The following is a 25,054-nucleotide window of genomic DNA, read 5'->3' on the forward strand; positions in this document are numbered from 1 at the left end:
GCATTGACAACCCCTTGAGGCTATTTCGATCGTATTATGCAAGTATATGCAAAAACCATCAAGATGATGACGCAGAAAATTAATCCCCAATCGTTCCTATAATTCCGTGGACTATTTCACAGCCAAACTTGACCCGGTAGGTAAAGATCGTAATTGTTTACCACAACAATTTCGGCATGTATCCAAGTAAACAACCCTGAGTACGACTTATCGTGTCGAAATATTTTCCCACAACGGTCCTTGTCGTCTTTGCGATGTAACACCACGACGAGAAATACATCTGAGAGTTTTTATAGGAGCGTTACTTTGCTTGTCTCAGTTCATTTTATTATTTCCTTTTGGAGACATCGTTGAGGATGTTTATTCATATCTGAAATGTAAACAATGAAAATTAATAGTGAGTGAGTGAGTATGGTTTGACGCCGCTTTTAGCAATATTCCAGCAATATCACGGCGGGGGACACCAGAAATGGGCTTCACACATTGTACCCATGTCGGGAATCGAACCCGGGTCTTCGGCGTTACGAGCGAACGCTTTAACCACTAGGCTACCCAACCGCCCCTGAAAATTAAAAATATGGGACAAGCACAATATGCGTGTTTATACAAATCGAACACTTTCACAGGAAAGTACAAGGTCTGGGATTCGAACCCACACTTTCAGAGTGAGACACGTTATCGCCAGTACCAAAATTCAGCGACCTGACCCACTGAGCCACCGAGGTTTCACCAAACTGGAAGTCGAACAACAGGAACTCTAGATCACGTATTTTGTGTACCCCTCTGATTAATGTTATTTGGCACGGATTCCAAACCTAGGATCAGACAGTGCCTTTAAGAAAGTGGTCAAATGTAACGCATGCAACATTTGGGATTATACTTTTTTAGTAAAGTTTTTGAAAAAGAGATTCTGTATTATTCTCCCATTACAAGGTTTACAGTGGTTTATTTGTTTTAACACAATCTTATTGGCTGCCTGAGAGTGGAAAGCTATGTCGCTTTTTTAATCAGAGACCCTAAATTATTCTAATGTGTAATGTGTAAATTTTCAGAACTTGGTCAGTAAAGAAAAACTCAAATTTATGGATGATGAAGAAACGACCACAAGAGGTCATCTTATACCATTTACCATAAACCTCATTTCTCAACATAAGCAATGTCAAATTTTAATTTTACTACTTTTTACAAAAAGTTCATATATGATCAGATCACTGAAATATATGTTTATTATGATTCTTGTTTTCATGATGATAAAAAGAAGAACATGTTAAATTTTAATTAGCTATGATCAGTAATTCTTAATTTCTAATCTGATAAAATAAGAAAAAAATTTGGATGTAACTGTAGCAGTAAAATATAAACGTAATTTTACAAGGGTATTAAAATAATTTAAATATTTGTATAACTATTGAATGATAATTTATTGTTACATATATCCTATGTATTTATGTTTCACACACAATAAAGTATTGTGCCTGTCAAATTCACATTGTGTCGTTCACAGATATGGAAAAATTAGATAACCCATTAGTAACATTTTGGGTGTCATGATGTTAAATATCATGGTCAAAAGAACACTTGTGCTCATCGTGTTCAGGAACAAAACAAAAACAAAATAAAAGATGTCATGAAGTAATCACCATATTACATATTAAATTATTCACTGTAAAATTAGTTTTAAAGAGGAAAATTCGTTCAAAATATTATAATTTTTTAATTTGAAGTTTACACGATATACGGCTTTTCCATTGGACGAGAGGTCGGTCACATGGCCGCGAAATTGACGTTCATAAGTGTATGAACGACACAATTTGACGTTCATACGTTTTTCACGAGACCGTGTTCTTGAAATGACGTAAACCCTGACGGACTATTTCCACATTTCTGGGGGGCGGTCGGGTAGCCCAGTGGTTAAGGCGTTCGCTCGTCACGCCAAAGACCCGGGTTCGAATCCCGACATGGGTACAATGCGTGAAGCCCATTTCTGGTGTCCCCCGCCGTGATATTGCTGGAATATTGCTAAAAGCGGCGTCAAACCAATCTCACTCACTCCACATTCCTTAGGAAACCACTGGGGATTCCCTAGCACGAAAACATGAATAAGCGTTTTTTCTGATCATTTAGAACCTTCATTCTTGGTCTCAGCCTTTCAGTATACATTGAGAAATGTCAGAGAGCGTGACTGCACGATTGTTCACGAATATCCTCGCTACGGCCAATCCTAATGAACAAACAAAGAAATGCACATCTAAACTATCGTAGTATCTACTCGATCCGTGCCCAGGATGACATTGACCGTCTCCAGCAATCTATGAGTTTACCTTTATGTCTGTTAGACGCATGTTCATTCACCTTTCAATGATCGGCCATTTGATCAATGATGACTAACACATGTAACCGCCACAAGTTCATTAACAACTCCGGAAATCTCTCCCGTCACGTTTATCGTGTCGGCCATTTTGACGTCTTTTACTTGATGTAAATGTATTACGACGCGCTGTCATTGTGACTGACTTACTGAGGTAGTTTTTTACAGACCTTTCTCGTCTGATGAGGATATGATTTGAACACATCTGCCGCGTAAGATGTTTCTGAAAAGCAAGTTGTGCATCCATACGCCCATGTCACTTCTCTTTTTGAGGAACTATTTTACTCCGCGATTTAGTTGGTTGTTGTATGGCTGTCAGTGTAAACATGAAATCACACGTACTAAATATAATTGTGTTTAGATTTCTGCCTACATCCTTTGAGGCGAGAAATTGTGATAAAAAAATTATAAGAATTGACCTACTCGCAAGCTCCGACGTTCATACAGTTTGGCCCTCACTCTATGAAGGTTCATACACCAATGAACTCGCACAAAGTGAAGGTAATTCTTAAACAATCCATTGATTGATTTGAGAAGATTTACCTAGCAGTAATCAGCTGATCAGTTGCCCGAGTTGGTAATTTTTAATCTTGCCTGATCAATCCTGCTGATAGTTCATATGGCCCTTGTTTTTCGCTAACAATATATTACAAAAAAGACAATATTTAATTTCCTCACATTTTGGTTTATTACATTAGTTTCTAACGGACAAATAAACGAATAACGTATTTACAAACACTCAAACGGTGGGCCTTATTATCGTTGCGCATTGAGAATGATAGTCACGGCGAGACGAATGCAAATAAAGTTATGGGCCGAGTAATCCAAAGCCATTAACAAATATCAAATCACATTACTAATTCTCAAAACGTTACCCCCATCAGCTTTTAATAGTTAACAAAAAACATAACACGAATGCTAACAAGTGGCTTGCCTGTCACGGAAAATTCGTGTGAGTTGTCTTCGCTAGAACCTTTTTACCTGTTTATGTTACAGTTGTCTTACTGAGCATATTCGAAAACGAGGCTGGGGGAAATCCCGAGTGGTTACTAAACACTGGAAATCTTCAACTTCGAGCTCGACATTTTATGGCGTATTGCTATGGGAGAGAAAGGATTAACAACTGTTTTCGCTCGGTTGTTACCGAAAAATCTACACACTCGTGATTAATCTGCCACGATTAGAACGAGGCTCTGCCGAGTTTTAATCGTGGCAGATTAACCACGAGGCTTTGCCGAGTTCTAATCGTGGCAGATTAATCACGAGGCTTTGCCGAGTTCTAATCGTGGCAGATTAATCACTCCTGTGTAGATTTTTCGGTAACAACCGAACACAGTGGTTAATCCTCTATATCACTTTTGCGTTGTTGTGTTTTGCACAGAACGTTTGTGAGTATTGTGTGACTGGTGTTAACATACACATAAATAGGTGTTTTGATGGTTATTTTTCCTATCATTTTGTACTAAAAATAGTCAGCCATTTGGTAACTTACGATCTTAAGAAGCACATATAACGTTAAAATATTGTGTCCAACAAAATTGACAGTTTCCTTGGCTGCTGGAATAAGACAGGATGATGTTACAATGTTTTTACTTAGATACTTTTATACATGTTTTAATGTACATACGATGTCTCATAAGCCTGTGCAAGGCTGGGTGCAATAATGATGATAATTGTTTATATTCTACATGTTATTTGCACGTGACATCTTAATAAAATATTTCCTCTCTCTCTCTCTCTCTCTCTCTCTCTCTCTCTCTCTCTCTCTCTCTCTCTCTCTCTCTCTCTGTAACGCCTCAAACACAGGGCATAGTATTGGGGACCTATTCAGCGACCCTCGCCGCCGGGCACGAGGTCACCGTTCAAAGCAAATATAATTTCAATGTAGCAAGTAAAAACTATAATAAAACTATTAAAGCATCTCTTAAAAATTACAAAAATGAATGTAAAATAAAGCTGCGAGAAACAAAGGCTAAAGACCAGAAAACGTTTTGGTCACTATTAAAACCATTTGATAAGAAACATGAATGTAACAAATGTATTGATCTGAAAAGTTTATATGAACATTTTAAGAACTTGAATGATGTTCCTAATGATTACAATGTAAATTATATTGACACTTCACTAATTCACAATTAAATGTCCAAATAACTGAGGACGAAGTATGCTCAAGCTGAAAAACAATAAGGCCAGTGGATTAGATTGTGTATACAATGAGTATATCAAAGCGTCTGTAGACAAAATGTTACATGTCTATACTAAACTGTTTAATGTAATCCTGAACACCGGCTTTGTTCCCGACAGGTGGTTAATTGGTTAAATAAAGCCCATATATAAAAAACAAAGGTGATTTTTCCCTGGTATAGATCCTAAACACACTAGTCCCTAAACACCCTGAACGTGCTTAGGTCGGTTAATAGTTTCTAAACATATCAATGACATTGCATATGGTACCACAGTACACTAAATTGTTCTAGTATGAATATGGAATTTCACGTCAAACTCTTTAAGGCCAAATATATTTAATATAAAATGTCAACGGAAGAGAATAATCAGTCTCGATTAACCACAGACAGAATGTTAGGATTAATTTGTAATCTTTCTGACACGAATTGAATAGAATAAGTGGGAAACAGATACACATGCAATAACCGCTTTGTCATTTTATTCCTTCTATATTTTAATACATTGTTGAGAATGCTATGCTTGCTAAAAAAAAATAGCATGTTGTCAACAATTATACACTGTGACATTACTTCTAGTGTGCATCCGACCCAGTATTATCTTAGATTGCAAGTAATTTATTTCGTGTGGATTTGTATAAGCATGCTCTTCTCATCACGTTTTCAGGGATTCATTTAATATCCTTTAGACAGGAATTCTGCCTTTAACGTCCAATGAAATCTGCTTTGACGGATAATCCCGACTGGTTATACTCTGACGTCGAATAAATGTATTTATCTCATCCCATATGAGTCGTGATCTGGTTGGTTAACTTTTTGCCCATATATAAAAACAAAGGTGACCCAAGCGACCCTGGCAACTATAGGGGCATAACGGTAGTAAGCTGCCTCGGCAAGTTATTCACCTCAATAATCTCCGATCGCTTCCAAGCTTTCTCGGACTCAATCAGTCTTATAAAGGAAAACCAAGCCGGCTTCAGGAAGAAATACTCAACTCTTGACAATATGTCTGTATTAAAACTCTTAATTGAACTGTACTTAAACCAGAACAAGAGTGAGTGAGTGAGTTTGGTTGAACGCCGCTTTTAACAGTATTCCAGTTATATCGCGGCGTGTCAGCTTAATGTGGGAGGAAAGCCCGAAGTGATGCAGGTCTAGATCTCAGACGTTCACCACTTCGGTGAAACCCACGAGCACGGGTATGGTGCTGACAAACCTAGAAACATAATCGTGGCGAACCGGGATTCGAACCCACAACCATAGGTTTCTGGCGTGCCAAAGGGACGCAACTCTGCAAAGCGAATCGTGGCGCCTTAGACGACTGGGCCACCCGTGCCCCCCTAAACCAGAACAAGAATTTATACTGTGCTTTTATTGATTTTAGTAAAGCTTTTGATGCCATTGATAGAAACAGTCTATGGTTCAAAATGTTAAACTCAAATGTTGGTGGGAAGTGTTTTAATGTTATATATAATATGTATCAAGGAATAAAATCATATGTTTTCCTGGAAGGAAATAACTCTTCTTTATTTTTTTGTAAGATTGGCGTGAGACAGGGTGAAAACCTGTCACCTTTCCTGTTTGCCCTTTTCTTAAATGATCTAGAAACGTTCCTTGAAAATAAAGATGTATCCGGTTTAAAATATGTAAGCGATAAGTTCAATTTGCAATTAAGTTTATATATAAAGCTCTTTATTTTGTTATATGCTGTATGCTGAATCAGCATGTGAATTGCAAAGAGAAGAGATTGTGAATTATGGAAACTTAAGATAACTATTTCAAAAACAAAAGTAATAGTCTTTTCCAAACGCCACAATACTAGAAATTTACAATTTTATTTTCGGCAAAGACTCCTAGATATTGTGAAAGAATTTTCGTATCTTGGTATAATTTTTAGTAACACTGGTAGATTAAGTAAAGCGATGAAGACATTATCAGACCAAGCTTCAAAAGCAATGTACGCTATCTTCAGAAAGACACGATTGCTGGATATTCCAATTGATTGTCAACGTAAGCCCTTCGACCGGTTAGTACAACCGACTCTTCTATATGCAGCTGAAATTTGGGGATATGGTATACACATGTTTATTTCCATTAAGTGGAGGGATTGGCCAACAAGCAAACTTTGCTTATCTGAATGCCTCTCCCAAACATGATACATATACAAATAGCAATGTATTGATAGTGACATGAGAGTGAGTGAGTGAGTGAGTGAGTTGGGTTTAACGTCTCAGACGTTTACCACTTCGGTGAAACCCACGAGCACGGGTATGGTGCTGACAAACCTAGAAACATAATCGGGGCGAACCGGGATTCGAACCCTCAATCATAGGTTTCTGGCGTGCCAAAGGGACGCAACTCTGCACAGCGAATCGCGGCGCCTCAGACGACTGGGCCACCCGTGCCCCCCAGTGACATGAGAAATAGCATACATTGTATAATTGGAATTAAAGGTAAGTATTGTTCTGTAAGTGTTTAATTACTCGATTATCTTCCATAACTACAGTTACATTATTATTTACATTCAGCACAACAACATCACAGTATCATAAAGCAAAGCCATCATCTCAGACAAAATCTCTAAATCGGCATGAAGATAGAATACAACTGTGCACCGATTTCAAAATTTCAAAATTTGTTACTGTCGTTAAATTTGAATAACCATTTACAATTGAATTTAAATCGCAGCCTTTCACGAAATAATACATGTTTTGCCTTATTGTACTGTTTAAGGGACACGTAAGAAAGAAAAGAAGTGCATCTTCCGTATGATAGCCACAACAACATCTCGGGCTGTCGGATATAAATCTGGCAAATTTGTCGGCGTTAAGATCACTGCAGCCAAGCCTGAGACGGGAGTGTATAACCTGAAAGAATCTTGATCCATAATTTGTATCAAAGTATATACCATTCCTATCATTGCTTTTTTATGAAACTTTTAAAACTTCCTAAGCTACTGGCATTGGTATATTCAATAGGTAGTGAGTTCCAAATATTAACTGTATCTGGAATAAATGATTTGGCATAATTATTTGATTTACACTTTGTGGTTTGCAGCCGTGAGCAGTTTCTCAAATTATAATCACTTGCATCCGACACTCTATTTGGAACTAAGGATGAGAGATAGTCCGGTACTATATTGTTTAACCATCTTATAAAAAATATTTAACTTTTGAACATGCCTTCTTTCTTCTAATGATGTAAAATTTGTTTCTTTATAAAGTTTACCGTGACTTGTGCCACGAACAACCCCACAAATAGTTCTGAGTGCATCTAGATTTAGTTTTTCAAGAAGTAACTCCTGTTCTTTTGTGCAGTTGTCCCATATATGGCAACAATAATCAAATATCGGTAATATGAAAGATTTATACATAGTTTCCAGTGTTTTTCTATTTAAACGATACTTGAAACTCCTGAGACAGTTAATCCTTGGACTGACTTTCTTGACTAGGCTATCAATGTGATCGTTCTTGGAGAGTAAGTCAACTATAATATGCTTCCGTGTGTGAATGCGTGTCATACTTCCTTATTGGCTCCCCAGTTCTTACAATACTTTATATGAAAGCAAAATTATGTGTTTAATTAACCTAATCTCTCATGTCAAGGACTGATTTCAACCCGCATATCAGTGTCCCAACTCTTGTGTATCCACTTTGGCATTGCCTAAAAGTCGTGCTGGGACGGGCCAAGACGGGCCAAAGTGTTATTGGCTAATTACTTCATTACCGACTATCATACCTACATATTATTGATGCAACATACACACATGACATTACTAAACAAATAACCAACCAAAAACGTGCACCATTATTAAGTATTTCGGAGTAAATTACTTGAAAACCAGAAAGTGGAGCTGTGTGTTGGCGTCGCTGATCAAGGTAACATGTTAAAAGAGCAATCGTTAAACGAAATAAGATTTGACACGTATTAAATACTTCCTGCTATCGTGATACAAATTACCATCACATCAGAGTTGTTTTAAAAGTCAGCAGTTCGGGCATGGAGCTAAATCCTGTCGCAACTCAGCAGTTTGCTCCCGCTGCAGTAAGAAACACGATGGCACTGACTGTACAGATGACATCAAATGTTCCAACTACAGTGGTGACCGCATGTCGTCATCTAAATCATGCCCCTCCTTTGTGACTCAGACGAAAATATTCAAATTAAAATATACTAACGATATCTCATTCTCAGATGCGAAGAAACTGCTTCAAATCGAATCAACCTATTCCACCCATTCACTGACCTACCTACTCTGCTGCTGTCTCCTCTGCTGCTGTCTCTTCTGCTGCAGTCTCCACTGCTGCTATCTCCTCTGCTGCAGTCTCCTCTGCTGCTGTCTCCTCTGCTGCAGTCTCCTCTGCTGCTGTCTCTTCTGCTGCAGTCTCCACTGCTGCTATCTCCACTGCTGCAGTCTCCTCTGCTGCTGTCTCCTCTGCTGCAGTCTCCTCTGCTGCAGTCTCCCCTGCTGCAGTCTCCTCTGCTGCTGTCTCCTCTGCTGCTGTCTCCTCTGCTGCAGTCTCCTCTGCTGCTATCTCCTCTGCTGCAGTCTCCTCTGCTGTAGTCTCCTCTGCTGCTGTCTCCTCTGCTGCAGTCTCCTCTGCTGCTATCTTCTCTGCTGCTGTCTCCTCTGCTGCTGTCTCCTCTGCTGCAGTCTCCTCTTCTGCTATCTCCTCTGCTGTAGTCTCCTCTGCTGTAGTCTCCTCTGCTGCTATCTCCTCTGCTGCTGTCTCTTCTGCTGCTGTCTCCTCTGCTGCTGTCTCCTCTGCTGCTATCTCCTCTGCTGCTATCTCCTCTGCTGTAGTCTCCTCTGCTGCAGTCTCCTCTGCTGCAGTCTCCTTTTCTGCTATCTCCTCTGCTGCTATCTCCTCTGCTGCAATCTCCTCTGCTGCTATCCCTCTGCTGCTATCTCCTCTGCTGCTACCCCCCAATGCTGCAGTCAGTGAATGGTAGGAATAGGTTGATTCGATTTGAAGCAGTTTCTTCGCATCTGAGATATTTCAGGGGTCCCGTTCCACACAGGGTCCATATTTGATGTTGTAATTCACATACAACTGATAGTTCAGTGCTCCCGTTCCATGCTGAAGACACCCTACACTTCATACTAATCTACTTCAACACCTTCACAAACAGAACCTCTGCCGGAAAATGAAACTCACTCACTCAATCTCAACCTGATACCACACCTGAACCTGAATGTGACATAAAAAGTAATGCGACCCTAACCAGAAAAGAAAGAAAGCAGCAAGGAAAAAAGAATCTAAGGCCCTTAAAGCAAATTGTTTGATAGGCATTATTTAGAAGTTGACGGATGACAAGATAGACACAAATTTGTGGATAACAACTTCTTTAATACTGTGAAAAGCGACGTTTCGGTATAGATCCCACTCGTGTATGCTATTGTTGTTACTGTTAATCCTCTACTATATATATTCTGCACTATTTCCCTCATTCAGTCTTGCTTCACAACGGCATAAGGATCTATACCGAAACGTCGCTTTTCACAGTATTAAAGAAGTTGTTATCCATAAAATTGTGTCTATCTTAGAAAGAAAGCAACAAAGGAAAAAAGAATCTAAGGCCCTTAAACATAATGGTGCCTACAACCTTGACAGTCCCTCTGGAAATTCAAAATCCCTTTGAACCTTTAGACATGGAGGTCACTACATCGCTGCCATTACAGCGTAAAGAACCTTCTCCACTCTCACGATCTCCAATTGAGCCGCCATGAGTTGCTCTCCCAATTTAATCCAATAGAATTGCAGAGGACCTCGGACTAATTTTAATGACCTTCAGCTCTGAATTCTAGATTTTAAACCATCGGCATTTTGTTTGCAAGAAACGTTCCTTAAAACTACAGATAATTTTTATTTACGACAATATGATTCCTACCATTGCTTTTCCCCTCCAGGTCATAAAGCAACTGGGGGATCTTCTGTTATGGCGAGGCAGGGCATCATTCACAGCCCTGTTCCTCTCAATACCCGTCTTCAGGCTGTGGCAGTTTGTATAACATTGAATACTGTTTTTACTTTGTGTCCTTTGTGTGTACCACCATCGTACTCTCTACGACAGTCTGATCTTCAGGCACTGTATGACCAACTCCCCAAGCCCTGTGTCATCAGGGGAGATCTGAATGGTCATAACCCACTTTGGGGTAGTAATGTCACCAACACTAAAGGAAAATTACTTGAGGATCTTTTCTTAAATAATGATTTATGCCTTTTTAATGATGGTTCTCACATGTATCTTCATCCTGCAACAGGAACATACTCTTGCCTGAACTTGTCAGTTTTAAATTCTAATTAACCTAATGAATTGGAATGGTCAGTCCACGATTACCTCTGTGGAAGTGTCCATTTTCCTACCATTTTAAAATCTGTTACACCTTCTGATATTCTTCCATGTACACGTTTGAATTTTACTCAAGCCAACTGGGCATTATATGAAGTCCTTTGTTCTAACAAACTAAAGCCTGTAGTTTTTATTGATGTTCCCGACACTGTACAAATGTTGTCTGATGAACCTACTAACATAACTGTTGAATGTATTCCGAAGGCCTCCTCAAATTCTCACATATTATACCATGGTTCAACAATGATTGCAAACAAGCTAGGAAGGCACGGGAAAAAAGCTGAACAATATTTCCGACGCCATCCAATGGTCCATAATCTCAATAAATTTAAAATTGTAAATGCTAAAACCAGGCACACTTTCAAACAAAACAAACGTCAATCTTGGCAAAATTATGGATCCAAGATAAATTCACGGACGCCAATGTCCAAGGTATGGAACATGATTCAGAAAATAAAAGGTAAGGGTACTAAATCAAGCATCCACCATCTCAAGGATGGGGATCAATTGTTAACTGATACATCAGATATTGCAAATAAACTTGGTGAAACTCTGGCTCACCATTCTTCCTCGTCTACATATGTCCTAATTTCAAAAATACAAAAAGCTGCAGGAAAAGAAACCTTTACATTTCAATTCAGATAACGGGGAAGATTACAATGAAGTCTTTTCTATTCATGAGCTCCATACTGCACTTGGGCAGGCTCATGACACTGCTGCAGGGTCTGATAATATACATTATCAACTCTTAAAACATTTACCGCAATCCTGTTTAGAAACCCTTTTGATCATATTTGATAAAATCTGGACGTCAGGAGAATTTCCTTCTTCATGGCGTGAGGCTATAATTGTTCCCATACCTAAACCTGGCCGTGATCATACTGATCCTTCCAATTATCGACCCATTTCATTGACTAGTTGCGTTTGCAAAACAATGGAACGCATGGTCAATTATAGATTAACCTGGTACTTGGAATCAAATGATTTAATAACAAATATTCAATGTGGTTTCTGTAAAAAATCGCAGTACCATTGACCATTTAGTTCGATTGGAATCATTTGTTAAGAATGCTGTTATAAACAAACAACGTGCATATGACGCTACATGGAATCACGGTATTTTAAAAGATTTACATGATTTTGGGTTGCGAGGCCGTTTGCATCAATTTACATCCAACTTTTTATCAGGATCAGGATGTCCCACAAGGCAATATTTTATCTGTTATATTGTTCAGCATAAACATAAATAGTCTTTCCAAAGTTTTAAACGATTCAATTGATGGATCACTTTTTGTGGATATTAACATACCATGTCGTGGTAAAAACATGCGTACTATAGAAAGACAATTACAACTGTGTCTAAATAAGATAAATAAATGGTCGTTGGAAAACGGTTTTAAATTTTCAAAATCCAAAACAAATTGTATCCATTTTTGTAGAAAATATAAACCTCATAAAGACCCTGATCTAGTTTTAGATAACACTCCAATTAAAGTTGTAAAAGAGGCTAAATTCCTGGGTATTATTTTTGATCACTATTTAACCTTTTTACCACACATCAAATATTTGAAAAATAAATGCCTGAAGGCTCTTGACCTTCTGAAAGTCGTTTCAAATTCAAAGTAGGGAGGGATCAGAAAAGCCTCCTCCAACTGCACAGGACACTTATCCGCTCTAAACTGGACTATGGCTCCATCATCTATGGTGGAGCCTGTAAAAGTAATTTAAAATTATTAGATAGTATTAATCATCAAGACCTGAGGCTTTGTCTTGTGCCTTCAGAACATTCCCTATCAATAGTCTGTATGTAGAGGCGGATGAGCCCTCACTAAAACAACGTTGAATAAAACTCCTATGCAATACCTCACAAAGCTCTATTCAATCCTACTAATCCTGCATATGATTGCGTTTTTAATCCTCTCTATAAGGATATGTATCATAAAAAGTCATCCCTTGTTCATCCACTTGGTCTACGAATCAAATCCGACATTTCTGCTGGCAAAATCAATCTTGAAAATATAGCTCCAACTCAGATTTTATCCTCTCCCCCATGGCAGTTGGGAAACCAACCAACTAATCTATCAACAAGAATTTAATGAATTGCGGAACAACTATAACACATTCAAATCTATATTTACGGACGGATCCAAGGGTGGTGATGCGGTTGCTAGCGCCACCGTCGTTGGATCCAGGATTATGTCTTGACGACTACCCGATAATAGTTCTCCATCCGAATCCCATGCAATTGTAACGGCTCTAAAATATATTGGTGAACAAACTTGGCATAAGCAATTTATATTATTTTCGGACTTCCTCTCGTATCTATCATGTAATCATCCACTTTTAATTGAACTTATTGAATTATGTGATCAACTTGCTACTGGCCAATACGACATCGTTTTTCGTTGGTTACCCAGCCATGTTGGAATCATTGGTAACACAAAGGCCGATGCTGCCGCCAAGGCAGCACTCAACAAATCTGTGACACCACTTCTCATTCCATACAGTGATTATAAACCCGTGATTAGATCTTACATCCGTAATCTAATGCAAAAGAAGTTTGAAACTCAAGTTGGTATAAATAAACTACATGAAATTAAACCAGTCCAGATTTGATGAGGTCATTATGCGACGGTGTCGTATTGGCCATTCAAGATATACTAATGACTATATATTGAAAGGTGAGGATCCTCCATTCTGTATCCCTTGTAATGAAAGAATCACAGTCAAGCATGTCTTGCTTGACTGTATGGATTTTTCTATCACAAGGGATAAATATTTTAAAGTTTCATCGTTAAAGGATCTTTTTAACAATATCAGCTCTCAATTAATCCTTAGTTTTTTTAAAAGAAATAGAACTTGTACATAAATTTTGATAAATGTGTTTTGTAAATAATAAATGATCTTTTAATTTTGGTAGAATAAATTGGATAACTAAGATTGTCAGTGGCTGTACCTCGAAGGGGGTTGAAGTAGTGTAAAAGGATTATCCCCGGGGATGGTACATAAGTCCATGTCATTCACAGTATTTATTACCTCCACGTTGTAATCATTGTTTATTATTAGTCCATCGGGGTGACTCCGGAAAGGAATACCACAGCTGTGTACAAACATACAACCCAAGCTGGAGGCGAGGAGCTAGGAGGTTGAAAATCACATTCCTATCTCATCCTACCGGGTACCTATTCACTGCTGAGTGAACACAGGCATATTTCGAACAGTTACTTCCCTAAGCCGATACCACGTGCGACACATGTGCTTCATTGTGGAAGCAGGACCGAAGCCCTAGAAACTCTCCCCATTCTCAGTGTATAGTATTTTTCCAAATAACGGACAGTTACATGGGAAGTTCATAGTATATCTCCAAATAACGGACAGCTACATGGGAAGTTCATAGTATATCTCCAAATAACGGACAGCTACATGGGAAGTTCATAGTATATCTCCAAATAACGGACAGCTAAATGGGAAGTTCATAGTATATCTCCAAATAACGGACAGCTAAATGGGAAGTTCATAGTATATCTCCAAATAACGGACAGCTACATGGGAAGTTCATAGTATATCTCCAAATAACGGACAGCTACATGGGAAGTTCATAGTATATCTCCAAATAACGGACAGCTACATGGGAAGTTCATAGTATATCTCCAAATAACGGACAGCTACATGGGAAGTTCATAGTATATCTCCAAATAACGGACAGCTACATGGGAAGTTCATAGTATATCTCCAAATAACGGACAGCTACATGGGAAGTTCATAGTATATCTCCAAATAACGGACAGTTACATGGGAAGTTCATAGTATATCTCCAAATAACGGACAGTTACATGGGAAGTTCATAGTATATCTCCAAATAACGGACAGCTACATGGGAAGTTCATAGTATATCTCCAAATAACGGACAGCTACATGGGAAGTTCATAGTATATCTCCAAATAACGGACAGCTACATGGGAAGTTCATAGTATATCTCCAAATAACGGACAGTTACATGGGAAGTTCATAGTATATCTCCAAATAACGGACAGCTACATGGAAAGTTCATAGTATATCTCCAAATAACGGACAGTCACATAGGAAGTTCATAGTATATCTCCAAATAACGGACAGTTACATGGGAAGTTCATAGTATATCTCCAAATAACGGACAGTTACATGGGAAGTTCATAGTATATCTCCAAATAACGGACAGTTACATGGGAAGTTCAGTTACAAAGCTGTCGGGTGTCTGCGCTTTGTCAAAACACTTATAATCCTCCCGAAACGTCGTAAAATCTCTGACGCGAACATTCTTGTTGGGGCATGTTTACAAAATCATGACATTTTTCCCGTGTGCCGAAATGGGATGGCGATCACATGATATACATTTCACGCTCAGCTACAATACAAAATCCCAAAATTCCTCATCCAATCAGCAATTAAATCACTAATACAACTGGTCCAAATAAAAACGATCGAAGACAAGTGTGAAAACAAACCCTGTGCTCTGAAACCAACTCTTTTGAAAATGAATAAAGCAGGCCTCTCGTTTTACATCCTGTAGCATTTTCTACTCTGTATTTGTGTGTGTGTGTATCTCTGTATATGCAGGTATCTGCAGTTTATAAATAAAGTCTTTGTTCACATCAACAACAGGAGCCCATGCATGATCATATGCATCTTTGTTATCACCTCCTAGCGGAGTGGCTACGTGTATACACTGGGTTGCATCGTCATCTCACTTGTCAATGAGACGAACAATAGTTGTGTCGGGCTTCACACATATACACACACGGGCAGGGAGCTGGCTGATGATATAAGAAGACTGGTCCTGCTACACAGAGACACACACGGACAGGGAGCTGTAGACTTGAGGTGGCTGTAAGAAGACTGGTCCTCCTAAACAGACATGACGAACCACTGTTTGCTCACTCTGGTGTTCGTCGTCGCAGGTAAAGCATTGTTTTAAACAAACCGGACCTCATAGGTTTCTCAAGTAAAATTCACCGTTCACAAAAAGCAACTCAGATTCTGCTTGTTAGGGCAATGCTGGAGCTCACAGTAGATCAATGTGGATATTGGGTGGAGATCACCATCATCTGTCTTACTTACTGCAAGTTACTGTAAAGTTACACTTGTAGAATACATTGCTTTTAAAAAGGAATGGATGAACTAGCCATCCATAGAAATATACATTAATGTTTTGTTTGTTTGTTTGTTGTTTAACGCCACGCTCGGCAATAGTACAGCTATATGAAGGCGGTCTGTAAATAATCGAGTCTGGACCAGACAATCCAGTGATTGACAACATGAACATCGACCCACGCATTTGGGATCGATGACATGCATCAACCAAGTCAGCGAGCCTGACAACCCAATCCCGTTAGTCGCCTCTTACAACAAGCATAGTGGCCTTTTACGGCAAGCATGGTTTGCTGAAGACCTATTCTACCCCGGATCTTCACGGGACACTTTCATGAGACCGCTCAGTGCGCTTCTCCCCATCGGACGAGAGGTGTACCAAACAGCGTCAGCGAACGAAATCTTGCAACAAACGTTGCTTCTAATTCACATCGACAACCCACTCAAAACATTGGACTCAACCTATGCCGCTTCACTCAATATATATTATTTGCTAGCACAAAAGAGTTGGAGTTTTATGCTATATTTCTTAATACCCTAATAAGCACAAGTCGTGCTTCGAAGGTTAAACAGCTGTAACGCTAAAAAATGCTGCACGGTTGGACCAGTCCATTTGGGACACGCGTGCTCTCAACAGTGTTGTATTTGGTTTCCTTTGGGGTTGAGATATATAGTGTGTCTTCTACCCCATCACTTCAGCCACGGATTATTCACACACTTACATATGTACGTGTATATAGCATGACATTATTTGGATGTTCTGCTTTCAACACTGTTGTATTTGATTACGTTTGGTGTGCACCATTTGTACGCTGCTCGTTTGGTTCCAAAATCAATTTCGCGCAGATAAATCAAGCCTAGCTGGGTCAAATATGTTGCGGTATGAATAAGTAGCAGGGTCTAGGACTAGTAAATGTGAGGGTAGTTGTGCTAGTGGTTGAAGCTTTACTGTGTATGGGACAGTTGTAATAGTGGTTGAAGCTGTACTGTGTATGGGGCAGTTGTAATAGTGGTTGAAGCTTTACTGTGTATGGGACAGTTGTAATAGTGGTTAAAGCTGTACTGTGTATGGGACAGTTGTAATAGTGGTTGAAGCTTTACTGTGTATGGGACAGTTGTAATAGTGGTTGAAGCTTTACTGTGTATGGGACAGTTGTAATAGTGGTTGAAGCTGTACTGTGTATGGGGCAGTTGTAATAGTGGTTGAAGCTTTACTGTGTATGGGACAGTTGTAATAGTGGTTGAAGCTGTACTGTGTATGGGACAGTTGTAATAGTGGTTGAAGCTGTAATGTGTATGGGGTAGTTGTGATAGTGGTTGAAGCTGTACTGTGTATTGGACAGTTGTAATAGTGGTTGAAGCTGTACTGTGTATGGGGCAGTTGTAATAGTGGTTGAAATGTGTTTTGTGCTCTAATATTTGACACATAAGTAAGACGTATATTCCATATTCCAAAAGCCAATCTTTAAAATACATTTGAAAAGAAACACCTAGGGCGCTGCACAAGCTGTTCACCCGTCTCTTGATATCTTATACTGCATCACTTTTGGCTTTCATCCACAGCAAGCTGTCACGCAGTGATATAACTGGAATACTGTTCAACGTGGCATTAAACCCAACTCACCCACTCACTCCTTCCACAGCAAGCTGACACGAGTGATATATTTGGAATACTGTTCAACGGGGCATTAAACCCAACTCACTCACTCACTCACTCACTCTAGTTCTTTCACAATTGTTTTGCAGTTCCTGTTCGATGAAGACCTGGACATCACGAGACCTTTCATAACAAATATTGAAATTCCGTTGAACTGTTATTTCTACCTGAATGTTTGTCATAGTTTGTCCTGTATGTTTCAGCGTGCGGTGTAGCTGCTGCCGGTGGAGAGTTTGGATTATATTGTTCAGACAAACACGCCTGTGAGAACGGAGGGACGTGTGATCCTACTGGTTTAGCAAATTATGGTGCCTGCTCGTGTCCAACAGGATATAGTGGGCGGAGATGTCAAACAGGTAATGGTTGAGGAACAGTGATTGTGGAAGCTGTACTGTGTATGGGACAGTCGTAATAGTGGTTGAAGCTGTACTGTGTATGGGACAGTTGTAATAGTGGTTGAAGCTGTACTGTTTATGGGACAGTTGTAATAGTGGTTGAAGCTGTACTGTGTATGGGACAATTGTAATAGTGGTCGAAGCTGTACTGTGTATGGGGCAGTTGTAATAGTGGTTGAAGCTGTACTGTGTATGGGACAGTTGTACTAGTGGTTTAAGCTGTACTGTGTATGGGACTGTTGTAATTGTGGTGTAAGCTGTACTGTGTATGTGACAGTTGTAATAGTGGTTGAAGCTGTACTGTGTATGGGACAGTTGTAATAGTGGTTAAAGCTGTACTGTGTATGGGACAGTTGTAATTGTGGTGAAAGCTGTACTGTGTATGGGGCAGTTGTAATAGTGGTGGAAGCTGTACTGTGTATGGGACTGTTGTAATTGTGGTGAAAGCTGTACTGTGTATGGGGCAGTTGTAATAGTGGTTGAAGCTGTACTGTGTATGGGACAGTTGTACTAGTGGTGGAAGCTGTACTGTGTATGCGACAGTTGTCATAGTAGTTGAAGCTGTACTTAGTATGGGACAGTTGTAATATTGATTGAAACTGTACTGTGTATGGGACAGCTGTAATAGTGGTGGAAGCTGTACTGTTTATGGGACTGTTGTAAAAGTGGTTAAAGCTGTGCTGTGTATGGGACTGTTGTAATAGTGGTTGAAGCTGTACTGTGTATGGGACAGTTGTAATAGTGGTTGAAGCTGTACTGTGTATGGGACAGTTGTACTAGTGGTTGAAGCTGTACTGTATATGGGAGAGTTGTAATAGTGGTTAAAGCTGTACTGTGTATGGGACTGTTGTTAAAGTGGTTAAAGCTGTGCTGTGTATGGGACTGTTGTAATAGTGGTTGAAGCTGTACTGTGTATGGGACAGTTGTAATAGTGGTTGAAGCTGTACTGTGTATGGGACAGTTGTACTAGTGGTTGAAGCTGTACTGTGTATGGGATAGTTGTTATAGTGGTTGAAGCTGTACTGTGTATGGGGCAGTTGTAATAGTGGTTAAAGCTGTACTGTGTATGGGACTGTTGTAATTGTGGTGAAAGCTGTACTGTGTATGGGACAGTTGTCATAGTGGTGGAAGCTGTACTGTGTATGGGACAGTTGTAATTGTGGTGAAAGCTGTACTGTGTATGGGGCAGTTGTAATAGTGGTTGAAGCTGTACTGTGTATGGGACAGTTGTACTAGTGGTGGAAGCTGTACTGTGTATGCGACAGTTGTCATAGTAGTTGAAGCTGTACTTAGTATGGGACAGTTGTAATATTGATTGAAACTGTACTGTGTATGGGACAGCTGTAATAGTGGTGGAAGCTGTATTGTTTATGGGACTGTTGTAAAAGTGGTTAAAGCTGTGCTGTGTATGGGACTGTTGTAATAGTGGTTGAAGCTGTACTGTGTATGGGACAGTTGTAATAGTGGTTGAAGCTGTACTGTGTATGGGACAGTTGTAATAGTGGTTGAAGCTGTACTGTATATGGGAGAGTTGTAATAGTGGTTAAAGCTGTACTGTGTATGGGACTGTTGTTAAAGTGGTTAAAGCTGTGCTGTGTATGGGACTGTTGTAATAGTGGTTGAAGCTGTACTGTGTATGGGACAGTTGTAATAGTGGTTGAAGCTGTACTGTGTATGGGACAGTTGTACTAGTGGTTGAAGCTGTACTGTGTATGGGACTGTTGTTAAAGTGGTTAAAGCTGTGCTGTGTATGGGACTGTTGTAATAGTGGTTGAAGCTGTACTGTGTATGGGACAGTTGTAATAGTGGTTGAAGCTGTACTGTGTATGGGACAGTTGTAATAGTGGTTGAAGCTGTACTGTGTATGGGATAGTTGTGATAGTGGTGGAAGCTGTACTGTGTATGGGGTAGTTGTAATAGTGGTGGAAGCTGTACTGTGTATGGGACAGTAATACTAGTGGTTGAAGCTGTACTGTTTATTGGACTGTTGTTTTAGTGGTTGAAGCTGTACTGTATTTTGGATATTTGTAAAAGTGTTTGAAAATACACTGTATTTTGGATATATGTAATGGTGGTTGAAGTTGTACTGTGTATGGGATATATGTAATAGTGGTTGAAGCTGAACTGCACATGGGGTAGTTGTTATAGTAGTTGACATTTTTCTGCACATGGGGTAGTTGTTATAGTGGTTGACATTGTTCTGCACATGGGGTAGTTGTTATAGTAGTTGACATTGTTCTGCACATGGGGTAGTTGTTAAAGTAGTTGACATTGTTCTGCACATGGGGTAGTTGTTATAGTAGTTGACATTGTTCTGCACAAGGGGTAGTTGTTATTGTGGTTGACATTGTTCTGCACATGGGGTAGTTGTTAAAGTAGTTGACATTGTTCTGCACATGGGGTAGTTGTTATAGTGGTTGACATTGTTCTGCACAAGGGGTAGTTGTTATTGTGGTTGACATTGTTCTGCACATGGGGTAGTTGTTAAAGTAGTTGACATTGTTCTGCACATGGGGTAGTTGTTATAGTGGTTGACATTGTTCTGCACATGGTGTAGTTGTTATTGTAGTTGACATTGTTCTGCACATGGGGTAGTTGTTATTGTGGTTGACATTGTTCTGCACATGGGGTAGTTGTTATTGTGGTTGACATTGTTCTGCACATGGGGTAGTTGTTATAGTGGTTGACATTGTTCTGCACAAGGGGTAGTTGTTATTGTGGTTGACATTGTTCTGCACATGGGATAGTTGATATAGTGGTTGACATTGTTCTGCACATGGGGTAGTTGTTAAAGTAGTTGACATTGTTCTGCACATGGGGTAGTTGTTATTGTGGTTGACATTGTTCTGCACATGGGGTAGTTGTTATAGTGGTTGACATTGTTCTGCACATGAGGTAGTTGTTATTGTGGTTGACATTGTTCTGCACATGGGGTAGTTGTTATAGTGGTTGACATTGTTCTGCACATTGGGTAGTTGTTATAGTAGTTGACATTGTTCAGCACATGGGGTAGTTGTTATTGTGGTTGACATTGTTCTGCACATGGGGTAGTTGTTATAGTAGCTGACATTGTTCTGCACATGGGGTAGTTGTTATTGTGGTTGACATTGTTCTGCACATGGGGTAGTTGTTATAGTGGTTGACATTGTTCTGCACATGGGGTAGTTGTTATAGTAGCTGACATTGTTCTGCACATGGGGTAGTTGTTATAGTGGTTGACATTGTTCTGCACATGGGGTAGTTGTTATAGTAGCTGACATTGTTCTGCACATGGGGTAGTTGTTATAGTGGTTGACATTGTTCTGCACATGGGGTAGTTGTTATTGTGGTTGACATTGTTCTGCACATGGGGTAGTTGTTATAGTGGTTGACATTGTTCTGCACATGAGGTAGTTGTTATAGTGGTTGACATTGTTCTGCACATGGGGTAGTTGTTATAGTAGTTGACATTGTTCTGCACATGGGGTAGTTGTTATAGTGGTTGACATTGTTCTGCACATGGGGTAGTTGTTATAGTGGTTGACATTGTTCTGCACATGGGGTAGTTGTTATAGTGGTTGACATTGTTCTGCACATGGGGTAGTTGTTATAGTGGTTGACATTGTTCTGCACATGGGGTAGTTGTTATAGTGGTTGACATTGTTCTGTACATGGGGTAGTTGGTATAGTGGTTGACATTGTTCTGCACATGGGGTAGTTGTTAAAGTAGCTGACATTGTTCTGCACATGGGGTAGTTGTTATAGTAGTTGACATTGTTCTGCACATGGGGTAGTTGTTGTAGAGGTTGACATTGTTCTGCACATGGTGTAGTTGTTATTGTGGTTGACATTGTTCTGCACATGGGGTAGTTGTTATTGTGGTTGACATTGTTCTTCACAGGGGGTAGTTGTTAAAGTAGTTGACATTGTTCAGCACATGGGGTAGTTGTTATAGTAGTTGACATTGTTCTGCACATGGGGTAGTTGTTATTGTGGTTGACATTGTTCTGCACATGGGGTAGTTGTTAAAGTAGTTGACATTGTTCTGCACATGGGGTAGTTGTTATTGTGGTTGACATTGTTCTGCACACGGGGTAGTTGTTAAAGTAGTTGACATTGTTCTTCACAGGGGGTAGTTGTTAAAGTAGTTGACATTGTTCAGCACATGGGGTAGTTGTTATAGTAGTTGACATTGTTCTGCACATGGGGTAGTTGTTATAGTGGTTGACATTGTTCTGCACATGGGGTAGTTGTTAAAGTAGTTCACATTGTTCTGCACATTGGGTAGTTGTTATAGTAGTTGACATTGTTCTGCACACGGGGTAGTTGTTGTAGTGGTTTACATTGTTCTGCACATGGGGTAGTTGTTGTAGTGGTTTACATTGTTCTGCACATGGGGTAGTTGTTATAGTGGTTTACATTTTTCTGCACATGGGGTAGTTGTTATAGTAGTTGACATTGTTCTGCACATTGGGTAGTTGTTATAGTGGTTGACATTGTTCTGCACATGGGGTAGTTGTTATAGTGGTTGACATTGTTCTGCACATGGGGTAGTTGGTATAGTGGTTGACATTGTTCTGCACATTGGGTAGTTGTTATAGTAGTTGACATTGTTCTGCACATGGGGTAATTATTATTGTGGTTTACATTTTTCTGCACATGGGGTAGTTGTTAAAGTAGTTGACATTGTTCTGCACATGGGGTAGTTGTTATTGTGGTTGACATTGTTCTGCACATGAGGTAGTTGTTAAAGTAGTTGACATTGTTCTGCACATGGGGTAGTTGTTATAGTGGTTGACATTGTTCTGCACATGAGGTAGTTGTTAAAGTAGTTGACATTGTTCTGCACATGGGGTAGTTGTTATAGTAGTTGACATTGTTCTGCACATTGGGTAGTTGTTAAAGTAGTTGACATTGTTCTGCACATTGGGTAGTTGTTAAAGTAGTTGACATTGTTCTGCACATTGGGTAGTTGTTATTGTGGTTGACATTGTTCTGCACATGGGGTAGTTGTTGTAGTGGTTTACATTGTTCTGCACATGGGGTAGTTGTTAAAGTAGTTGACATTGTTCTGCACATGGGGTAGTTGTTATAGTAGTTGACATTGTTCTGCACATGGGGTAGTTGTTAAAGTAGTTGACATTGTTCTGCACATGGGGTAGTTGTTATAGTGGTTGACATTGTTCTGCACATGAGGTAGTTGTTAAAGTAGTTGACATTGTTCTGCACATGGGGTAGTTGTTATAGTAGTTGACATTGTTCTGCACAAGGGGTAGTTGTTAAAGTAGTTGACATTGTTCTGCACATGGGGTAGTTGTTATTGTGGTTGACATTGTTCTGCACATGGGGTAGTTGTTATTGTGGTTGACATTGTTCTGCACATGAGGTAGTTGTTATTGTGGTTGACATTGTTCTGCACATGGGGTAGTTGTTAAAGTGGTTGACATTGTTCTGCACATGGGGTAGTTGTTATAGTGGTTGACATTGTTCTGCACATGGGGTAGTTGTTAAAGTAGTTGACATTGTTCTGCACATGGGGTAGTTGTTAAAGTAGTTGACATTGTTCTGCACAAGGGGTAGTTGTTATTGTGGTTGACATTGTTCTGCACATGGGGTAGTTGTTAAAGTAGTTGACATTGTTCTGCACATGGGGTAGTTGTTATAGTGGTTGACATTGTTCTGCACATGAGGTAGTTGTTATTGTGGTTGACATTGTTCTGCACATGGGGTAGTTGTTAAAGTAGTTGACATTGTTCAGCACATGGGGTAGTTGTTATAGTGGTTGACATTGTTCTGCACATGAGGTAGTTGTTATTGTGGTTGACATTGTTCTGCACATGGGGTAGTTGTTAAAGTAGTTGACATTGTTCTGCACATGGGGTAGTTGTTATAGTGGTTGACATTGTTCTGCACATTGGGTAGTTGTTATAGTAGTTGACATTGTTCTGCACATGGGGTAGTTGTTATAGTGGTTGACATTGTTCTGCACATGGGGTAGTTGTTATTGTGGTTGACATTGTTCTGCACATTGGGTAGTTGTTATAGTGGTTGACATTGTTCTGCACAAGGGGTAGTTGATATAGTGGTTGACATTGTTCTGCACATAGGGTAGTTGTTATTGTGGTTGACATTGTTCTGCACATGGGGTAGTTGTTATAGTAGTTGACATTGTTCTGCACATGGGGTAGTTGTTAAAGTAGTTGACATTGTTCTGCACATGGGATAGTTGATATAGTGGTTGACATTGTTCTGCACAGGGGTAGTTGTTAAAGTAGTTGACATTGTTCTGCACATGGGGTAGTTGTTATTGTGGTTGACATTGTTCTGCACATGGGATAGTTGTTAAAGTAGTTGACATTGTTCTGCACATGGGGTAGTTGTTAAAGTAGTTGACATTGTTCTGCACATTGGGTAGTTGTTAAAGTAGTTGACATTGTTCTGCACATGGGGTAGTTGTTAAAGTAGTTGACATTGTTCTGCACATTGGGTAGTTGTTATTGTGGTTGACATTGTTCTGCACATGGGATAGTTGATATAGTGGTTGACATTGTTCTGCACATGAGGTAGTTGTTAAAGTAGTTGACATTGTTCTGCACATGGGGTAGTTGTTATTGTGGTTGACATTGTTCTGCACATGGGGTAGTTGTTATAGTAGTTGACATTGTTCTGCACATGGGGTAGTTGTTAAAGTAGTTGACATTGTTCTGCACATGGGGTAGTTGTTATAGTAGTTGACATTGTTCTGCACATGGGGTAGTTGTTAAAGTAGTTGACATTGTTCTGCACATGGGGTAGTTGTTATAGTGGTTGACATTGTTCTGCACATGGGGTAGTTGTTAAAGTAGTTGACATTGTTCTGCACATGAGGTAGTTGTTATAGTAGTTGACATTGTTCTGCACATTGGGTAGTTGTTATAGTGGTTGACATTTTTCTGCACATAGGGTAGTTGTTAAAGTAGTTGACATTGTTCTGCACATGGGGTAGTTGTTA

General features: G+C 39.6%; 2 protein-coding genes across 3 annotated transcripts in view; one reads left to right on the forward strand and one right to left on the reverse strand.

The window, feature by feature from the left end:
* Positions 1–8,801: 8,801 nt before the first annotated feature.
* Positions 8,802–10,911, reverse strand: LOC124126231 (uncharacterized protein CG45076-like). Its single transcript, XM_048401887.1, has 3 exons — positions 10,894–10,911; positions 10,795–10,807; positions 8,802–9,484 (listed from the first exon to the last, which is right to left on the reverse strand). Exons 1-3 carry the CDS (start codon positions 10,909–10,911, stop codon positions 8,802–8,804), a joined length of 714 nt encoding a protein of 237 aa, XP_048257844.1.
* Positions 10,912–15,588: 4,677 nt separating this feature from the next.
* Positions 15,589–25,054, forward strand: part of LOC124126233 (delta-like protein C) — a 36,584-nt gene continuing 27,118 nt past the window's right edge. Inside the window, exons 1-2 of one of the 2 annotated variants that reach the window (XM_046489614.2) lie at positions 15,593–15,842; positions 17,893–18,045. In XM_046489614.2, coding sequence (XP_046345570.2) covers positions 15,800–15,842; positions 17,893–18,045 — 196 coding nt within the window. In that variant the 5' untranslated portion in view covers positions 15,593–15,799. Of the gene's footprint in view, positions 15,843–17,892; positions 18,046–25,054 lie in introns of both variants that reach the window. The other variant, XM_046489615.2, reaches the window with a different exon arrangement.

The sequence above is a fragment of the Haliotis rufescens genome, unplaced genomic scaffold, assembly GCF_023055435.1.
Source record: "Haliotis rufescens isolate VD_foot unplaced genomic scaffold, xgHalRufe1.0.p SCAF_24, whole genome shotgun sequence".
Taxonomy (NCBI): domain Eukaryota; kingdom Metazoa; phylum Mollusca; class Gastropoda; order Lepetellida; family Haliotidae; genus Haliotis; species Haliotis rufescens.